Source organism: Leopardus geoffroyi, chromosome A3 (assembly GCF_018350155.1).
Source record: "Leopardus geoffroyi isolate Oge1 chromosome A3, O.geoffroyi_Oge1_pat1.0, whole genome shotgun sequence".
Taxonomy (NCBI): domain Eukaryota; kingdom Metazoa; phylum Chordata; class Mammalia; order Carnivora; family Felidae; genus Leopardus; species Leopardus geoffroyi.
In genome coordinates, this window is record NC_059336.1 from 79,108,289 (window position 1) to 79,126,076 (window position 17,788).

The 17,788-nt window shown below is 41.2% G+C and overlaps 1 protein-coding gene and 1 pseudogene across 4 annotated transcripts in view; one reads left to right on the forward strand and one right to left on the reverse strand.

Annotated features, from left to right (window-relative positions):
• Positions 1–1,819: 1,819 nt before the first annotated feature.
• On the reverse strand, positions 1,820–7,377 carry LOC123581379 (annotated as a pseudogene).
• A 311-nt stretch (positions 7,378–7,688) lies between these two features.
• SANBR (SANT and BTB domain regulator of CSR) overlaps positions 7,689–17,788 on the forward strand; it is a 66,733-nt gene continuing 56,633 nt past the window's right edge. For 2 of the 4 annotated variants that reach the window (XR_006703484.1, XM_045446148.1), the window contains exons 1-2: positions 7,689–7,830; positions 11,546–11,704. Coding sequence is in view for 2 of the 4 variants with exons in the window: in XM_045446148.1 (XP_045302104.1) it covers positions 11,555–11,704 (150 nt within the window). In the remaining 2 variants the exon portion in view is untranslated. The remainder of the gene's footprint in view (positions 7,831–11,545; positions 11,705–17,788) is intronic. The other 2 variants (XR_006703483.1, XM_045446147.1) reach the window with 1 other exon arrangement.

Genomic DNA, 17,788 nt, shown 5'->3' on the forward strand with positions numbered 1-17,788 from the left:
AAAAATACATTTATATATGTATGTATACATATATACATATACACATATACATATATATGTGTGTGTGTGTAAGATGATTAATATAAAAGTGAGGTATTAGCAGGGCACCTGGGTTGCTCAGTGGGTTAAGTGTCCGACTCTTGATCTCAGCTCAGGTCTTGATCTCAGGGTCGTGCATTCAAGCCCCACATTGGTCTCTGTGCTGGGCATGAAGCCTACTTAAAAAAAAAAAAGTACTAGCATGCAGAAATCTAGCTGTATACAGAAGGTACTATTGCTGCTGTTTGATAAGGTGTCCCAGGAGAAGATAAGCTGAAAAGACGCACTGGATCATAGTCTGGCTTCAGTTTTCTCTGAGAATTTACAAGAACCATTTCTGGAGAAATCATTGGGCAAGGTCCTGAGCAAATCTTAGGAAACCCAGGGTTATCCACAGTTAGTGTATTTTGGAAAGTACCAACTACTAGAACTGAATATCTGCCTGTAACACAGTCCAGGGGAGTGGGGTGCTTAGGCTTTTCTGCTTTTAAGTTCCCTGTGGCCATCCTTCAATCAGGAGTAGATCACTTGTGTGTTCTCAAATGATCCAGGGAACAGGACTTGAAGGAAAAGGGCAAGGATTTCATCACCATGCAGTTTAGCTAATCACATACAGCTAATAATCTGGGCCAGGCTTACCCAGGCTCTATCACATTAAAAATAAGCTGTAACATGGGGTGCCTGGGTGGCTCAGTTGGTTGAATGCCTGACTTTGGCTCAGGTCATGATCTCACTGTTTGTGAGTTCGAGCCCCACATCGGGCTCTGTCTGGGCTGGCAGCTCAGAGCCTGGAGCCTGCTTTGGAGTCTGTATCTCCCTCTCTCTCTCTGCCCCATCCTTGCTTGCACTCTCTCTCTCAAAAATAAATAAGCATTAAAAAAAATTTTTTTTTAATAAGCTGTAACAGAAAGCAACATTATGTTTCTCTTGAGTCATTCCACATAAGAGAACTGGTGGTTCTGTTTCGAGGTTTCCATTTTCCTACATGGTCTTTTTCCCCCTGTTGTATATCTTTGGTCTTTCATGACAAATCTTTTCCTCAGGTTTCCGCTGAATTTTGGTTGTTTGCTTATGTTTAAGAATAAGAGACCAGGGACATCTGACTGCCTCAAGTTGGTAGAGCATGCAACTCTTGATCTCAAGATCCTGAGTTCAAGCCCCACATTGGACATAGAGCTTACTAAAAAATAATAATAAGAGAGTAAACAGCTAATTGAAGATCTTGAACAGGCAGGTCGGGCTGGTATGCGAACTATGTTAAAGCTAGTTTGGAGGGCATGCATAGGATTTGCTAATATTTACCTGAATTCAACTATCCATCCAGTCTCAGACAAAGTAAACTACCAAACTTAGAGAATGTTCAGAAAAACACCAGAAATAACCTTCACTGTAGGTAAGCAATCCAGTGAGAGTGGAGAGGGGCTGGAAAACTACATGTGTATAATTTTTTCTTATAAAATCACTAATCAGCTAACACTCCTTCCCTGAGAAGCAGTAAGAGAGGAAGGGAAGGGGAAAAAATAAGCACCAGAGTGTCACTCTTGAGAAATATTTCCATGTGGAAACGTGGATTAGGGAATTATGTTAGACTGAAAAGTACATTAGATTGAACTTGTATTTTTATTTTATTTTTTATTTTTAAGTAATCTCTGCACCCAAGGGGGGGCTTGAACCTATAATCCAGAGATCAAGAGTCACATGCTCCACCAACTAAGCCAGCCAGGTGCCCCTGAACTTATATTTTAAATTTGTCTTTACATTTGCTTTTTTTTTTTTTTTTTTTGGTCTCTGCTCTAAGTGGACTATGTTTAAAATCTCCATTTGATAGCTTTTCATGGTTTTATCAGTTTTTCACATATTTCCACTACCTTACTACAAGTGTTGTACTTTAAATTTCTTTTTTTATAGATCACATTTTTTTCTTCAGGTTTTTTGTTTTTTGGTCCATGGCTTGGGACAGGGCTCCAGGGTGGTTAAAAAGCTGCCTGGTGGCTGCAGGGAGAGGCTCAGGCACAAACCCTGGTCCGGAGGTTGCAGGCCAGAGAGGTCCTTCAAAGGCTGCCAGGCTTCAAAGGCTCCTAGTCGCGCTTGAGGGCCAGCCTTTAGAAGAGATACTCGCCCAGCCCAGCCTGGGGGCTATCCCATCTACAGGGGTGAGTCAGGTGGTTGCCCATCTTCTTGATCCCCTTCTCATCTTGGTCCTCCAGGAAGTCACAGAGATGGGGGTCTGTGTGTGCAGAACCAAGGGCATGCAAAGCCAAAAGGGCCTGGTTCAAGTTCTCCAGAACCGGGGCGGCTTCCTTGGTGTCCAGGGTTTCATTACACTCTTCCTGGAACAGCTTCTACCTGGTCCTGGTCCTGGAAGAGGGTACAGCTGCCTTGTTGACTTTGCACCTTCTGGGGACACTCCGCACCCTCGTACTTCTCAGCCAACACTCGGAAGTGGCCCACGCCCTCCAGAGCCCCATTGTCACAGTCGAAGTAGAAGACCAGAGAGGTAGGTGTAGGAGGCCTGCAGATGCATGTTGACCAGGAGGTTGACAGCCCCCTCCACCTCGGTGAAATAATTCTGAGGAATCTGGGGAGCTCACAGTTAATGAGTAATAAAGAGCTAAGTTCAAAATAGGGTCCAAAGGTTGTGACTGGAAAAAGGGTTGGAGGGTGGTCGGGAGGCTGGTAGAAGGGGCGTCCCTGCATCCATTCCATCCAGACACTGTTGAAGCAAGAGACAGATCCTCGGAAACCGCCAGATGCGTTGTCTCTTCAGGTTTGAAACCTATACATTTCTATTTTTATTCTTGTTGTGGTTACTTTTTAACCCCTAATTATGTTTGTTTCTCTACCAGTGTTTAAAGTTATCAATATTGAAGTCTTACAACCACACAAGAATGTTGGCACACTATCATCCTCCCTGCTTTCTCCTCCAGACACTTCTCCCTACTGGTCCCCTGCCCCTATTCCTTCACCAATGTCAGTATCCCTTGAAGTTTTATTCCAGATTGTTATGGTTAATTTTTCATATTTAATATTTGCCTAGCTGAAGAAATAACTTGTTTGAAGTTACTATTTTTCCTTCATATATATGTTTTATCCATTCACTTATATTTTTAACTATGAAACTAGTAAAATCGCATGGTTTTAGAAAATCAAATTGTGATTTAAAAAAAAAAGGAAATAAAGTAGTCCCCTACCTCACTCCAGGTTCCCAGAAGCAAACACATTTAGCTTTTCTGCTACTCTGTTTTTACCTTATTTCTAAATAATGTGCTCATCCTGTATTTCTTACAATTTTAGAGATTGTCTCCTCCTGGCCCCCCATGGAGAATTTAACTGCTTTACACTACTATTCCACATTTTCTCTGCAGCCATTTCAGACTCAGAGATGGAAGTTTTGTGTCAAGATTGGCAAAGCAGCCACACCAGTTCTGGAGCACCCACCTGTACTGTAATTTGAGAGAGAAATAAACTTTTATTGTGTTTAAGCCACTGTATTTAGGGTCTCTTTGTTAAAGCAACTTAGTCTGTACTAAAACTGATAGAGGGATGAGCTTCTGAACATAAAAGGGTTAGACTTGGTGAGGAAGGGGAAGTAGATGAAAGTTTTAGATACATTTACCCGTTCTGCATAAAAGGCCTTAGAAAGGAACATCTGTACAATGCCAAAGATTCTTCCTTGGGCAAAGTCATTGAACCGAATGAGTTGACCTTGGGCAAGTCACTTGAACTTTCTCTAACCTTGGAATAAAAAGATTGAATAAGCCCATCTATCAAGGATTCTTTCTTGCTCTATCATTCTGTAAAGGGATATTGTTCTCGAAAAGACTAGAGAGTGATGAGGAAAGCTTCAAACATTAAGTTCCTGAATTGATCATTTAGAGATGGTATAGTAGTATGTGGATCTACAGCAAGAGCAAATGTTGTGAATGGGGTCCAGGAATAGAGCTCTATTCTATCTCCGCTTGCAAACTGGTTGATTCTTAACTGACTTCATTCCTTTTTATCAAACCTTGTTAAAAGCAAAGATCGTCAGCCAATATAAACTTAGATTTTGACCTTTTCTAAACTCCTTTCCTCAGAGCTGTAGGCTTGATAATCTACCTTTCAAGTTAACACAAGTGACACTTCCCAATGCACTCGGAGTCACCAGCCTTCCAGCCTGCAATATGCTTCTACCTGCCAATGCCATACATAGCTTAGATCTTTGTAATTATAGCACACCCCTTTCAGGGACCAAGTTTTCCCTTTTGGGACTACTCTAAGCTTCTGTAACAGACCAAAAAAACAACAGTAGCTAAAGAAAGATAAATACTTTTTCTCATATAACAGTCTAGGGCCTGTTAGGCAGCTTCTCTTCACAAGGTAATTAAATTCAAGGCCAAGGTGCCTTCTATGTTACTGCTCTAAAAAAATCTCATGAGTCCTTTTTTTATTTTTAAAGTAACATTTACTTTTTAAAGTTTATTTATTTTGAGAGAGAGAGCACGCTTGCATGAGGGGCAGAGAGACAGGGAGGGAGAGAGAAAATCCCAAGCAAGCTCCACACTCAGTGCTGAGCCTGATGCGGGCCTAAACCCACAAACCATGAGATCATGACCTGAGCTGAAATCAAGAGTCAGACACAACTGACTGAGCCACCCAGGCGCCCCTCTCATGAGTCTTTCTAATCCTCATGGTTTAAACTGGCTCACCACCATCACAACTGAGTTCAGGACTAGGAGAAAGAAAGTCAAGGTCAAGTAAGAGAAGCAAATAGCTTCTCTTTAAGAATTTACCTAACTAGGCGCACCTGGGTGGCTCAGTCGGTTAAGCGTCCCACTTCGGATCAGGTCATGATCTCACAGTTCCTGACTTTGAGCCCCGTGTCAGGATCTGTGCTGGCTACTCAGAGACTGGAGCCTGCTTTGGATTTGGATTCTGTGTCTCCCTCTCTCTCTGCCTCTTCCCCACTCAGGCGCTCTCTCTCTCTCTCTCTCTCTCTCGAAAATAAACATTAAAAAAAGTATTTACCTAATTAAATACAGAGCTTGCCTAACTTCCGTGTCTCTGTGGAATAAATATAGTAAAAGATTTGATAGTAAAAATAGCAAAAAGTCAGAGTTGATATAATTAGAAAAAACTGACAGCCACTCAATCATCAGATCTCATTATAGTAATTTACCCATTTGAATAGAGCTTTATTTTTTCTGTCCTTTCTAACATTTAGTTTTAGTCCTCAGACTAGACACATTGCGAGTGAAAATTAAAAGTAATTGACATGGAAGCACCTGAGTGGCTTCATTCGTTAGGCCTCTGGCTTGGGCTCAGGTCATGATCTCACAGTTAGTGGGTTCAAGCCCCACATTGGGCTCTCTGCTGTCAGCACAGAGCCAGCTTTAGATCCTCTGTCTCCCTTTCTGCCCTCCTGCCCCCCCCCCCACAAACATTAAAACATTTTTATAAAAAATAAAAATTAAAAAAGTAATTAACATGGGAGGGGGCATCTGGGTGGCTCAGACCATTAAGCATCCGACTCTTGATTTCCTCTCTTGATTTCCTCTCAGGTTGTGATCTCACCATTTGGTTCATGAGTTCTAGCCCCATAATGGGCTCTTCCCTGACAATGCAGAGCCTGCTTGGGATTCTCTCTCTCTCTCTCTCTCTCTCAAAATAAATTAAAAAAAAAAGTAATTGATGGCACAAAAACAGACACCCAGATCAATGGAACAGAATAGAGAACCCAGAAATGGACCCACAAACATATGGCCAACTAATCTTTGACAAAGCAGGAAAGAATATCCAATGGAATAAAGACAGTCTCTTCAGCAAGTGGTGCTGGGAAAACTGGACAGCGACACGCAGAAGAATGAACCTGGACCACTTTCTTACACCATACACAAAAAATAAACTCAAAATGGATGAAAGACCTAAATGTAAGACAGGAAGCCATCAAAATCCTCAAGGAGAAAGCAGGCAAAACCTCTTTGATCTTGGCTGCAACAACTTCTTACTCAACACATCTTCAGAGGCAAGGGAAACAAAAGGAAACATGAACTATTGGGACCTCATCAAAATAAAAAGCTTCTGCACAACGAAGGAAACAATCAACAAAACTAAAAGGCATCCGACAGAATGGGAGAAGATATTTGCAAATGACATCCCAGATAAAGGGTTAGTATCCAAAATCTATAAGGAACTTATCAAACTCAACACCAAAAAAACAAATAATTCAGTGAAGAAATGGTCAAAAGACGTGAATAGACATTTCTCCAAAGAAGACATCCAGGTAGCCAACCAAACATGAAAAATGTTCAACATCACTCATCATCAGGGAAATACCAATCAAAACCACAATGAGATACCACCTCCCGCCTGTCAGAATGGCTAACATGAACAGCTCAGGCAACAACAGATGTTGGCGAGGATGAGGAGAAAGAGGATCTCTTTTGCATTGCTGGTGGGAATGCAAGCTGATGCAGCCACTCTGGAAAACAGTATGGAGGTTCCTCAAAAATTAAAAATAGAACTATCCCACAACCCAGCAATTGCACTACCAGGTATTTATCCAAGGGATACAGAGATGCTGTTTTACAGGGACACATGCACCCCGATGTTCACAGCAGCAGTATCAACAATAGCCAGGGTATGGAAAGAGCCCAACTGTCCATCAATGGATGAATGGATAAAGAAGAGATGGTATATATACACAGTGGAGTATTACTCAGCAAGCAAAAAGAATGAAATCTTGTCATTTGTAACTACGTGGATGGAACTAGAGGGTATTATGCTAAGCGAAATTAGAGAAAGACAAATATCGTATGACTTCACTCATATGAGGACTTTAAGACGCAGAACAGACGAACATAAGGGAAGGGAAGCAAAAATAATAAAAAACAGGGAGGGGGACAAAACATTAAGAGACTCTTAAATACGGAGAACAAACAGGTTACTGGAGGGGTTATGGGAGGGGGGATGGGCTAAATGGGTAAGGGGCATTAAGGAATCTGCTCCTGAAATCATTGTTGCACTATATGCTAATTTGGATCGAAATTTAAAAAATAAAATTTAAAAAAGTAATTGACACATAGTAGTATTTACCCTACAAGACTGAGACTTATATATCTTACTTGTTTCCCAGTAATAGTAGTTACCACAGTAACACATGTGGAACCTATCAATGTGAATGAACACTGAATTTCTAACCCAGAGCTATTTACGTTTTTCAAGAGATGCCTCCTGATAATAATGACAATGCTTCACCCAAGATACTTCTTGTGTCCTTCTAAATGATACAACTTTACCATTCAACCTAACCTAAGCACCTATACCAAAGTGACCTATACCGCCAACTATTTCATCCATGGTTGATCCGCGTTCTTTTATCTCCCTTGTTCCTATTTCCTCTAGAGTCAAGAGTTGGTCACTTAAGATCCGGTCGGGAGGATCTGGTTGCTAAGAAACAAGACGCTGGGGGGTGAAGACGCTGCACTGCGACAAGCCCAGGAGTGAAAGCGAGAGGGGGAAGGGAAAGGCAAAGGCACTGGGCTGCGGCCGCTAGCTGCAGCCGCTTCTCTGGCCACCCGTCCCAGCCCTGCAGGAGCTAGTTGTTCATTGGTTCCGCCGCTGTAGCGCTGGCCTGTGATTGGTTGAACGGCGTGGGGGCCGGCGGTACCCTGCGAGCAGGAGGGGCGATGCGTGTGAGTACCGTGGCCATGCTTGCGGGCCGGGTAGCTGGAGCTTAATGGCGCGAGGACAGTCTGTCCCGGCCGCTGCAGGTGACAAAGGCGTAGTGAGGGCCACCACGGCCCCGAGCAGGTGAGCGAGACGTCGAGGGGCCTGGGGTGCCGGCGGGGGTGGGGGGGGGGCGGGAAGTGCGGCAAGGGGCGGTACCGTTGGCAGTCAGCGGCTTCACGCCGCGGCCTCCTCCTCCGCCCGGCCGGGCCGGGGTCCCGTTCGCCCAAGCGCCCCCGAACGTCCATCCCCACGCCCAGCCTGCAGCCCGCCGGCCTTCCCAGCCCCAGGTCCCTGCCGGCTGTCCCTGCCGCACCACCAGCAGAGGGAACCCCGGTGTCCGTCCGCCGGGCCGCGCCCTGTGTCTGCCAGCATCTTCCCTCAGCCTTGCCCCCCTGCCCGGCGCCTTTGTCAGTCCCCAACCCGCTCCACGCCCGGGGAGTTTCTACCCCTACGGGAAAGGCGGGGACACCAAAGGCTGGGGAACTCTGAGGACGCTCCTCGCAGTGAGGTCTGCGCCCAAGGTTTGCACGGCTTTGATCTATTTATCCTGGGTTGCAGATGTGATTTTTTCGTTCACGGTGAAAGCCAACTGCCTCAGTTCTCATTTGTGGTCAGGAAGCGTGGACACAAGGCTTCTCCCCTGGAGCAGGATGACTGTTCTCTCCCGATCTCAGTTACGCCAAAGGCCTTTGACCTACCTACCCTACCGGCCCCTTCGTTTAGCGTCTTTCCTCTACCTAAGGAAAAAGGCTTTGTCTACAAAAGCCTTTTTCTATTCGGAAAAAAAAAAAAAAAAGAAAAATCAGATGCCAGTGGTGGACTTCCATTTGTTAATTAATTAGATTAGTTTTATTAAAACATTTAAATAAACCAAGATTGTGGGAATGGGGTGGGGGGAGTAGGACACGAAGAGTTCTTAAAAAGTGTAGTGCATTAAATAGAATGTTTATTTCTGGTAAATAACACGTTTGACCTTAAGCATTAATTAACATTAAAAAAATAATTTATTGGGGCGCCTGGGTGGCTCAGTCGGTTAGGCGGCCGACTTCGGCTCAGGTCATGATCTTGCGGTCCGTGAGTTGTAGCCCCGCGTCGGGCTCTGTGCTGACAGCTCAGAGCCTGGAGCCTGCTTCATATTCTGCGTCTCCCTCTCTCTGACCCTCCCCTGTTCATGCTCTGTCTCTCGCTGTCTCAAAAATAAATAAACGTTAAAAAAAAAAATTAAAAAAAATAATTTATCATGAATGGGACTAGATTTAGTAGTAGTGTAATTTGAACTTCAACTTTTTTCTTATTGCCAGTTTTTGATAAGTCTGTACTTTTCTTTCCAGAATGTAGTGCACTATGACAGCTATTCCAAGAGAATTTATGAGAATATCATGTATATTATAAATGAATATTACATGTGAAATATATACAAAAAATTTTAAGTATTTGATATGGACAGTATTTTTAATTAGCTAACAAGTGCCAGCACTTTGCAGGCCACAATAAATATTTTAGAACTTTTAAATGAATATTTTTGAAAGTGAAGAAAAAAAAAAACACCCAAATCCTTGCCCTGAATTGTGGATTAGACTGTTTTCTACTGAGGTCCAAACAAATTATAATGAAATACTCTATGTTCTAACATACATTTCAAATTGTGTGGTATGAAAAGTGACGATGTGCTAGGCATACAAGTGGAGAACAATAAAGCTTTGTAAAATCTATGTTCACCTGGGCTCAAAGAAGTGTTTTACAATTATTAAACTGCAGTTACCCCTTGAAAATGCAGGGGTTGGAGTGTTGACCACCTTCAGTCGAAAATACTCATGTTAATTTTCAACTCCCTCACAACTTAAGCACTAATAGCGTACTGTTGACCACAAACCTTACTGATAACATAGTCTATTAACACGTATTTTGTACATAATATACTGTATTCTCACAATAAAGAAAACTGAAGAGAAGAAAATGTTATTAAGAAAATCATAAGATCAGCTGGGACGTTTGGGTGGCTCAGTAGGTTCAGTGTCTGACTTCAGCTCAGGTCATGATCTTGCAGTTTGTGAGTTCAGGCCCTGCGTCAGGCTCTGTGCTGACAGCTTGGAGCCTGGAGCCTGCTCTTGATTCTGTGTCTCCCTGTCTCTCTCTGCTCACGCTCTGTCTCTCTCTGTTGCAAAAATAAATAAACATTAAAAAAAAGAAAATCATAAGGAAGAGCAAATACATTTATAGTCCAGCATTGTACTGAAGAAGTCTGAATGTAAGTAGATCAGTACACTCAAACCTGTACTGTTCAAGGGCCAGTTGTACTCAATAAATAACAATTATTATGTGTGTTCTTCCTCTGCTCCTCCATGGCTCCCCTGTGCTTTGGTTCTCAGCAAATGATATTAAAATTACCTGTTTGTCTGCTAATATCCCTCACCAGACCATAAATTCCTTGAGGACAGGGACCATGCCATATTTATTTTTGTATCCACAATGCTTGGCACATAGTTGAATCTCACTAAATGTTTATTGAACTACATTTATTTGGGAAGCTTTCTAGAGCCCTTTTTCTTGGTGATTCTATTGCTTGAAGATCTTGGACTCCCTTGGTCACTGGACATGTCATTCAAGGGCTCCTGGATTGAATTAGAGGATGCGATGGGAGGACAGATGGGTGGGGAGCCAGATGAAGAAGCAAGGGAAGCCTCCACGGGGCAGGAGTGACTGCGTACGTGCATGTAGGTGCTTTTTATATTTGAGTGGCAGGGTGTGTTTGGATGTGTGTAAGGATTAAGCCTTATCAGGCCAATTGTCATGTTTTTCCTGAAGACAAGGAAGAACACTCCAAAAACTCAAATTTCTAGAAATAATACTAATTACAATTGTTGCTGTAATCTTCCCACAATTTATAACTAACAATCACATAGCATAATAACAATGATTATGCTTATCCTATCGTGTAAGATTAACTTGTTTTTATTTATTTATTTTTTTTTTAAATTATTTTTTAATGTTTATTTATTTTTGACAGAGACAGACTGCGAGTGGTTTAGGGCAGAGAGAGAAGGAGACACAGAAGCAGAAGCAGGCTCCAGGCTCTGAGCTGTCAGCACAGAGCCCGACGTGGGGCTCGAACTCACGAGCTGTGAGATCATGACCCGAGCCGAAATCGGACTGAGCCACCCAGGCGCCCATTAACTTGTTTTTAAATTTCATTTGATTACATTAGTAAAATTTAAGTATTCTCAGTCTTCATTGTTTGTAGGATGGACATTCACTCACAAAAGAATAAAGGAAATATTGCTTAGGACTAGAATGAAATTATAATTCTTTTAATGAGCTTTATTTTTTTGTTTGTGTGTGTTTGTGTTTTATTTGTTTTTTTTTATAGTTAAACTCCACCATCTGTGAATTGCCAATCAATGTACAAATAAGGCACACTTATGGATTTTTTTTAAGGAAGATATATTGTATTCAACTTCCCCCCCAGTGTTTTATTATGAAAAATTTTAAACATATAGCAAAGTCAAAAGAATGTTATAGTGAACACCTGTATACCCACCACTTCTACTACCATTAATATTTTATTATACTTTTTTATCACATAATTTATCCATCTGTCCATCCACCAATCCATAATATTGAAATGCTATAATATTTGAAGAGATTTGAGCCGTATATTCCATGTGTATTTTAGGTCACTTTTATTCTTCCTTTATAGGTAGCATATAACTCTTAGGAATAAATTGTAACTGATTTATAATGTCCTAAAAACACTTGGATTTCATATGTAAATAAATCTATTTGTCTTTATTTCTAGTTCCAAAAGATGAGTCGTGGATATTCAGAGAACAACAATTTCTTGAACAATAACAACCAAATGGTGTTGGACATGATCCTTTATCCATTAATTGGAATCCATCAGACCATCAACTGGGAAACTGTGGCAAGGCTTGTGCCTGGGTTAACACCCAAAGAGGTAAATAACCATCCTCTAGATAGCTCCTGGAAAAATCAGAAAAAGTGACCAATTTAAAGAAACAGCTAGTGGGGCACAGTCAGTTAAGCATCTGACTCTTGATTTTGGCTCAGGTCATGATCTCACAGTTGGTGAGTTTGAGCCTGGTTTGTGAGTTTGAGCCTGGTTCATGAGTTTAAGCCCCATGTGGGGCTCCACAGCACTGACAGTGCAGAGCTTGCTTCATATCCTCTGTCCCCCTCTTTCTGCCCCTCCCCTGCTCACACATCAGCTTGCTCACTCACTCTCTCTCACTCTTTCTCAAAAATAAATAAACTCGGGGTGCCTGGGTGGCTCAGTCGGTTAAGTGTCTGACTTCAGCTTGGGTCATGATCTCACAGTTTGTTAGTTTGAGCTCCGCGTCAGGCTCTGTGCAGACAGCTCGGAGCCTGGAGCCTGCTTCTGATTCTGTGTTTTCCTCTCTCTGCTCCTCCCCCACTCATGCACGAGCTCTGTCTCTCAAAATAAATAAACATTAAAGCCTTTAAATAAATAAATACATACATAAATAAATACATAAACTTAAAAAAAGAAGAAATGCTACTCCTGAAATCATTGTTGTACTATATGCTAACTTGGATGTAAATTAAAAAAACAAACAAAAATTTAAAAAAAGAAAGAAATGGCTATTAAGAGAAAAACATTTGAATTTTACATATACATATGTGTGAATACTGAATGTGCATATGATATGATTTGACTAGATACAAACTGCATAAATTATTATTTATGTACATTACCCAAACACCTGGTACATTAACCCACCTGGTATGTTTAAATTCAACCAATTGTTTATGTAACAACTGAAAGTTCACTAATACATAAATTTAAGTAACAAAACTGTTACTGGAAAATTATGGGTAGATAAAATTTTTGTAAATCAAGTCATATGTTATTAAATCCCTAATGCTATGCTTGTCAAATTTGAGTGATGGACAGATCTTTTTATTTTATTATTTATTTTATTATTTTTTTTAATGTTTATTTTTATTTTTGAGACAGAGAGAGACAGAGCATGAATGGGGGAGGGGCAGACAGAGAGGGAGACAGAGAATCGGAAGCAGGCTCCAGGCTCTGAGCCATCAGCCCAGAGCCTGACGCGGGGCTCGAACTCACAAACCATGAGATCGTGACCTGAGCTGAAGTCGGACGCTCAACCGACTGAGCCACCCAGGCGCCCCTGGACAGATCTTTTTAAAGGAAAACCTTGAGAACTCCCAATGTTGACTTAAATTATTTTTTTAATGTTTATTTTCTTTTTTCTGAGAGAGCATGAACAGGGGAGGGGCAGAGAGAAAAGGAGAGAGAGAATCCCAAGCAGGCTCCGCACCATCAGCACAGAGCCTGACATGGAGCTTAATCTCACAAACAGTAACATCAGGATGTGAATCAAAATCAAGAGTCGGATGCTTAACAGACTGAGCCACCCAGGTGCCCCTTAAATTATTTTTATTATAATGTAAATAAAATGTCCGCTAATAATACTAGTTGTAAACACACCTATACACCCATAAACCAAATTTGCATATTATAGACACAAGTGAGAACTAAAAACAACACAATTCAAACTAAAATGGTTAGCTAGGGGTGCCTTGGTGGCCCAGCCGGTTGAGCATCCAGCTTGATTTTGGCTCAGGTCGTGATTCCAGGGTTGTGGATCCAACCCCTCATCAGGCTCCACCCTGAGCATGGAGCGTGCTTGGTATTTTCTCTCTCTCCCTCTGCCCCTCTCCCCTGCTCATGCTCTTTGTCTCTAAAAATAAAAAAAATAGGGTCCCCTGGGTGGCTCAGTTGGTAGACTCCCGACTTCAGCTCAGGTCATGATCTCACAGTATGTGGGTTCAAGCCCTGTATCCAGCGCTGAGCCTTCTTGGGATTCTCTCCCTCTGCCCCTTCCCCTCTCACGCTTGTGTTCTCTCTCTCTCTCTCTCTCAAAATAAGTAAAGAAACCTTTAAAAAAATTAAAAAAATAAAAATAATAATGGTTACCTAATGTTGTAAAGTAATAGTGTTTTGCTGAAATTGAATTGCTGATTACAAGGCAAATATTGTGTGATCTGTCATGGCACAAAATATTTTGCATTTAGCTTATATTGCCTTATACCTTTCAAAGACTTCATCCTTCCTCCACTTTTCTCTCTTTAACCTCGTATGAAGACTTACATTGCACCATGACATTACTAGCCTTCCCCTGACACCACTGCCTCCCTCCTCTATCAAGTCCCTTCCCTATCTTATCCTTTTAAAAATTAACCTTAGATGGGGTGCCTGGGTGGCTCAGTTGGTTAAGCATCTGACTTGATTCTCATGGTTCGTGAGTTCAAGCCCCACATTTGGCTCTGCACTGATACTGCAGAGCCTGCCAGGGATTCTCTCTCTCTCCCTCTCCTGCTGCCCCTCCCCCACTCACACTCTCTCTGTCTCTCTCAAAATAAATAAATAAACTTAAAAAAAATTTACCTTAGACAATTGAAGTATTTCTTAGTACAACTTAATTATAAACAGAAAAGCAAATAGGCACTGAAATACTCTGTTATCCTGATGATTTAGATGATTTTATTTTATGCTTAGAATCAAAACTTAAAATCTAAACATTCTTATAGAGAACTCTTTGATTTCTAGTAATTTATCCATGAACCCTAGTTTGAGAAACATTGACCTCAGAATTTCTGCTGTTAATAGGAATCCTAAAGAAGGTGAATCATCTCAGAGTTCTCTAAAAGTAGAAATGACATTAGTGATTTTCCACAATAAATTTTAAGCCTATTCACCATTGCCCTGCTCCGTCATATACACTCAATAAATACTTGTGGAATCAGTGAATGAACCAAGTTCCACCATCTTCTTTTGCAGCTGAGAAAACCAGTACCCACAAGAAATTACTTGCCCTCAGTTATGTTATAGGTCTTTGTGAAATGATAAGGGAGTTTATTTATTTTTTATGTTTATTTATTCTAAGAGAGATTGAGAGAGAGAATCAGTGGAGGAAGGGCAGAGGGAGGGGGGACAGAGGATCTGAAGTGGGCTCTGTGCTGACAACAGAGAGCCTGATGTGGGGCTTGAACTCATGCACTGTGAGATCATGACCTGACCTGAAGTCAGACACTGAATCAACTGAGCCACCAGGTGCCCAGGAATTTATTTTTTAGTGTATAGTATCATTCCCTAATTTATACTTTTCAAACCTTCTGGTTAAGTTTTGAAACATGTTAACTTTTAAAATGGGACAAACCTGTGAAGTCAACTACTGTTCTAACTTTTTATTGTGAATATCTTCAAACGTATAGAAAAGTTGAAAGAATAGTACTACACCCCTCTATTCTAATATATATGCCCTAATTGCTTGATCCCTTTATGTAATTTTTTTTTCTGTGGTATTTAATAGTAAGCTTCAGGCACTGTGACACTTTACCCCATAGACTACAGTGTACATCTCCTTAAAAATAGACATGGGACACCTGGGTGGCTCAATCTGTTCAGCATCCGACTTTTGATTTCCGCTCGGATCATGTCTCATGGTTCATTGCATCCAGCCCCACGTCGGGCGCTGCACTAGCAGCATGGAGCTTATTTGGAATTCTCTGTCCCTCTCTCTCTGCCCCTCCTACGCTTATGCTCTCTGCCTCTGAAAGAAACATTAAAAAAAAATGACATTATTTTATAACTGTGGTACCATGGTCAAACCCAAGAAAATTAACAATAACTCTGTGATATCATCTAATATTCACTGTGTATTCAAATTCACTGAATTGTTGAATTATTTTAACTAAAATACAACTAAACGTGAATCAGATTATTTTTAAGTAGTGTTAATTTTTTTAATGTTCACTTATTTTTGAGAGAGAGAAAGAGAGAGGGCAAGGAAGGGGTAGAGAGATAGGGAAACAGAATCCGAAGCAGGCTCCCCGCTGCCAGCACAGAGCCCCATGCAGGGTTTAAACCCACAAACCATGAGATAATGACCTGAGTTGAAATCCAGAGTCAGACACTCAACTGGACTGAGCCACCCAGGCACACCTAAGTAGTGTTAATGTGTTTTTAAATTTTTGTTTAATGTTTGTTTATTTTTGAGAGATAGAGCGTGTGAGCAGGGGAGGGGCAGAGAGAGAGGGAGACACAGAATCAGAAGCAGGCTCTAGGCTCTGAGCTCTCAGCACAGAGCCCGACATGAGGCTCGAACTCACGAGCTGTGAGATCATAACCTGAGCCGAAGTCGGCCACTTAACCAACTGAGCCACCCAGGTGCCCCAGTAGTGTTAATTTTTTAGTAACTTTTTTATTACTAAACAAAACATGTCCTTAAAGAACCCACACAGGCACAAAGGAAATAAGTGAAAAATCAGAATGATAAATCTGGCCCTATCTAAAGTAAGTTGTTAACACCTTAATTATATCCTTCCAGATACTTTTCTATAGACAGAAAAAGTCTTCAGGTGGATATACAACAAATGTATTGTTTGGCTGCTTGCTTTTTCATTCAGCATATCGTAATCATCTTTATATATCAGTTAATAGACTTCTGCAGCATTTGAGCTATGAGCTATAATAATTTATTAAACCAGTCCCTTTTGTCCCTTTAGTCCCTAGGCTATCTAACATAGTTAGAAATATGTTATTCTTTTCTTAAGGCTTTTGTTACATATTGCCCACTAGAAGGGCCATCCGTGTTATATTCCAATCAACATAGCTGAATACTTGATCCCTGCACTTTCTATGTCACATATTATTTATGTGTATATGTCTTTTCAAAATTCCCATTTTAAAAAAAAATTTTTTAGATGTTTATTTTTGAGACAGAGCGAGAGACAGAGTGCAAGCGGTGGAGGGGCAGACAGAGGGAGACACGGAATCTGAAGCATGCTCCAGGCTCAGAGCTGTCAGCACAGAGCCTGACGCCGGGCTCAAACTCACGAAACGTGAGATCATGACCTAAGCCGAAGTTGGATGCTTAAACAACTGAGCCACTCAGGCGCCCCTCAAAATTCTCATTTTAAAGAAATGTTTGTTTGTTTATTTATTTATTTATTTATTTATTTATTTATTTATTTATTTTAATGTTTATTTATTTTTGAGACAGAGACAGAGCATGAACAGGGGAGGGGCAGAGAGAGAGGGAGACACAGAATCTGATACAGGCTCCAGGCTCTGAGCTGTCAGCACAGAGCCCGATGCGGGGCTCGAACTCATGGACCATGAGATGATGACCTGAGCTGAAGTTGGACGCTTAACTGACCAAGCCACCCAGGTGCCCCTGTTTATTTATTTTTGAGAGAGAGAGAGCACAAGTGAGGGAAGGGCAAAGAAAGAGACGTAGACACAGAATCTGAAGCAGGCTCTAGGCTCTGAGCTGTCAGCACAGAGCCGGACACAGGGCTTGAACCCACGAACCATGAGATCATGACCTGAGCTGAAGTTGGATGCTTAAGTGACTGAGCCACCCAGGCACCCCCAAAATTCTCATTTATATAATATATATATATTTTTTTTAAGTTTATTTATTTATTTTGAGAGAGAGCACATTCACATGCAAGTGGAGGAGGGGCAGAGAGAGGGAGAATGAGAATCCCAAGCAGTCTCCATGCTGTCAGTGCAGAGCCCAAGGTGAGGCTCAGACCCACGAACCACGAGATTGTGACCTGAGCAGAAATCAAGATTTGGACACCCAACTGACTGAACCACCCAGGTGCTCCATCAATTATATATGTTTTTAATAAATGTTAACTTGTTTCAGTTTTAATTTACTTTAAATCCTAAAGAGGTTGAACATTTTATATTTAATGCTATGTCCTTTTTCTATTTGTGAATTTGTTTTGTTAGTAGTTTTAAATAATGATTTTCTATGTATTAAATATATTAACCCTTGATCTAGTTATTTTTTTTTTGTTTGTTACCAGCCTATTAGGTTATTAATGGTAGTCTTATATACAAATGTTTACAAGTTTAAAATGTTTAATGTAAAATCTGTGAATCTTTTACTTTAATATCTGCCTTTTTTGTCCTGTTTAGAAAATCCTTCTTGGGGGCATCTGGGTGGATTAGTCAGTT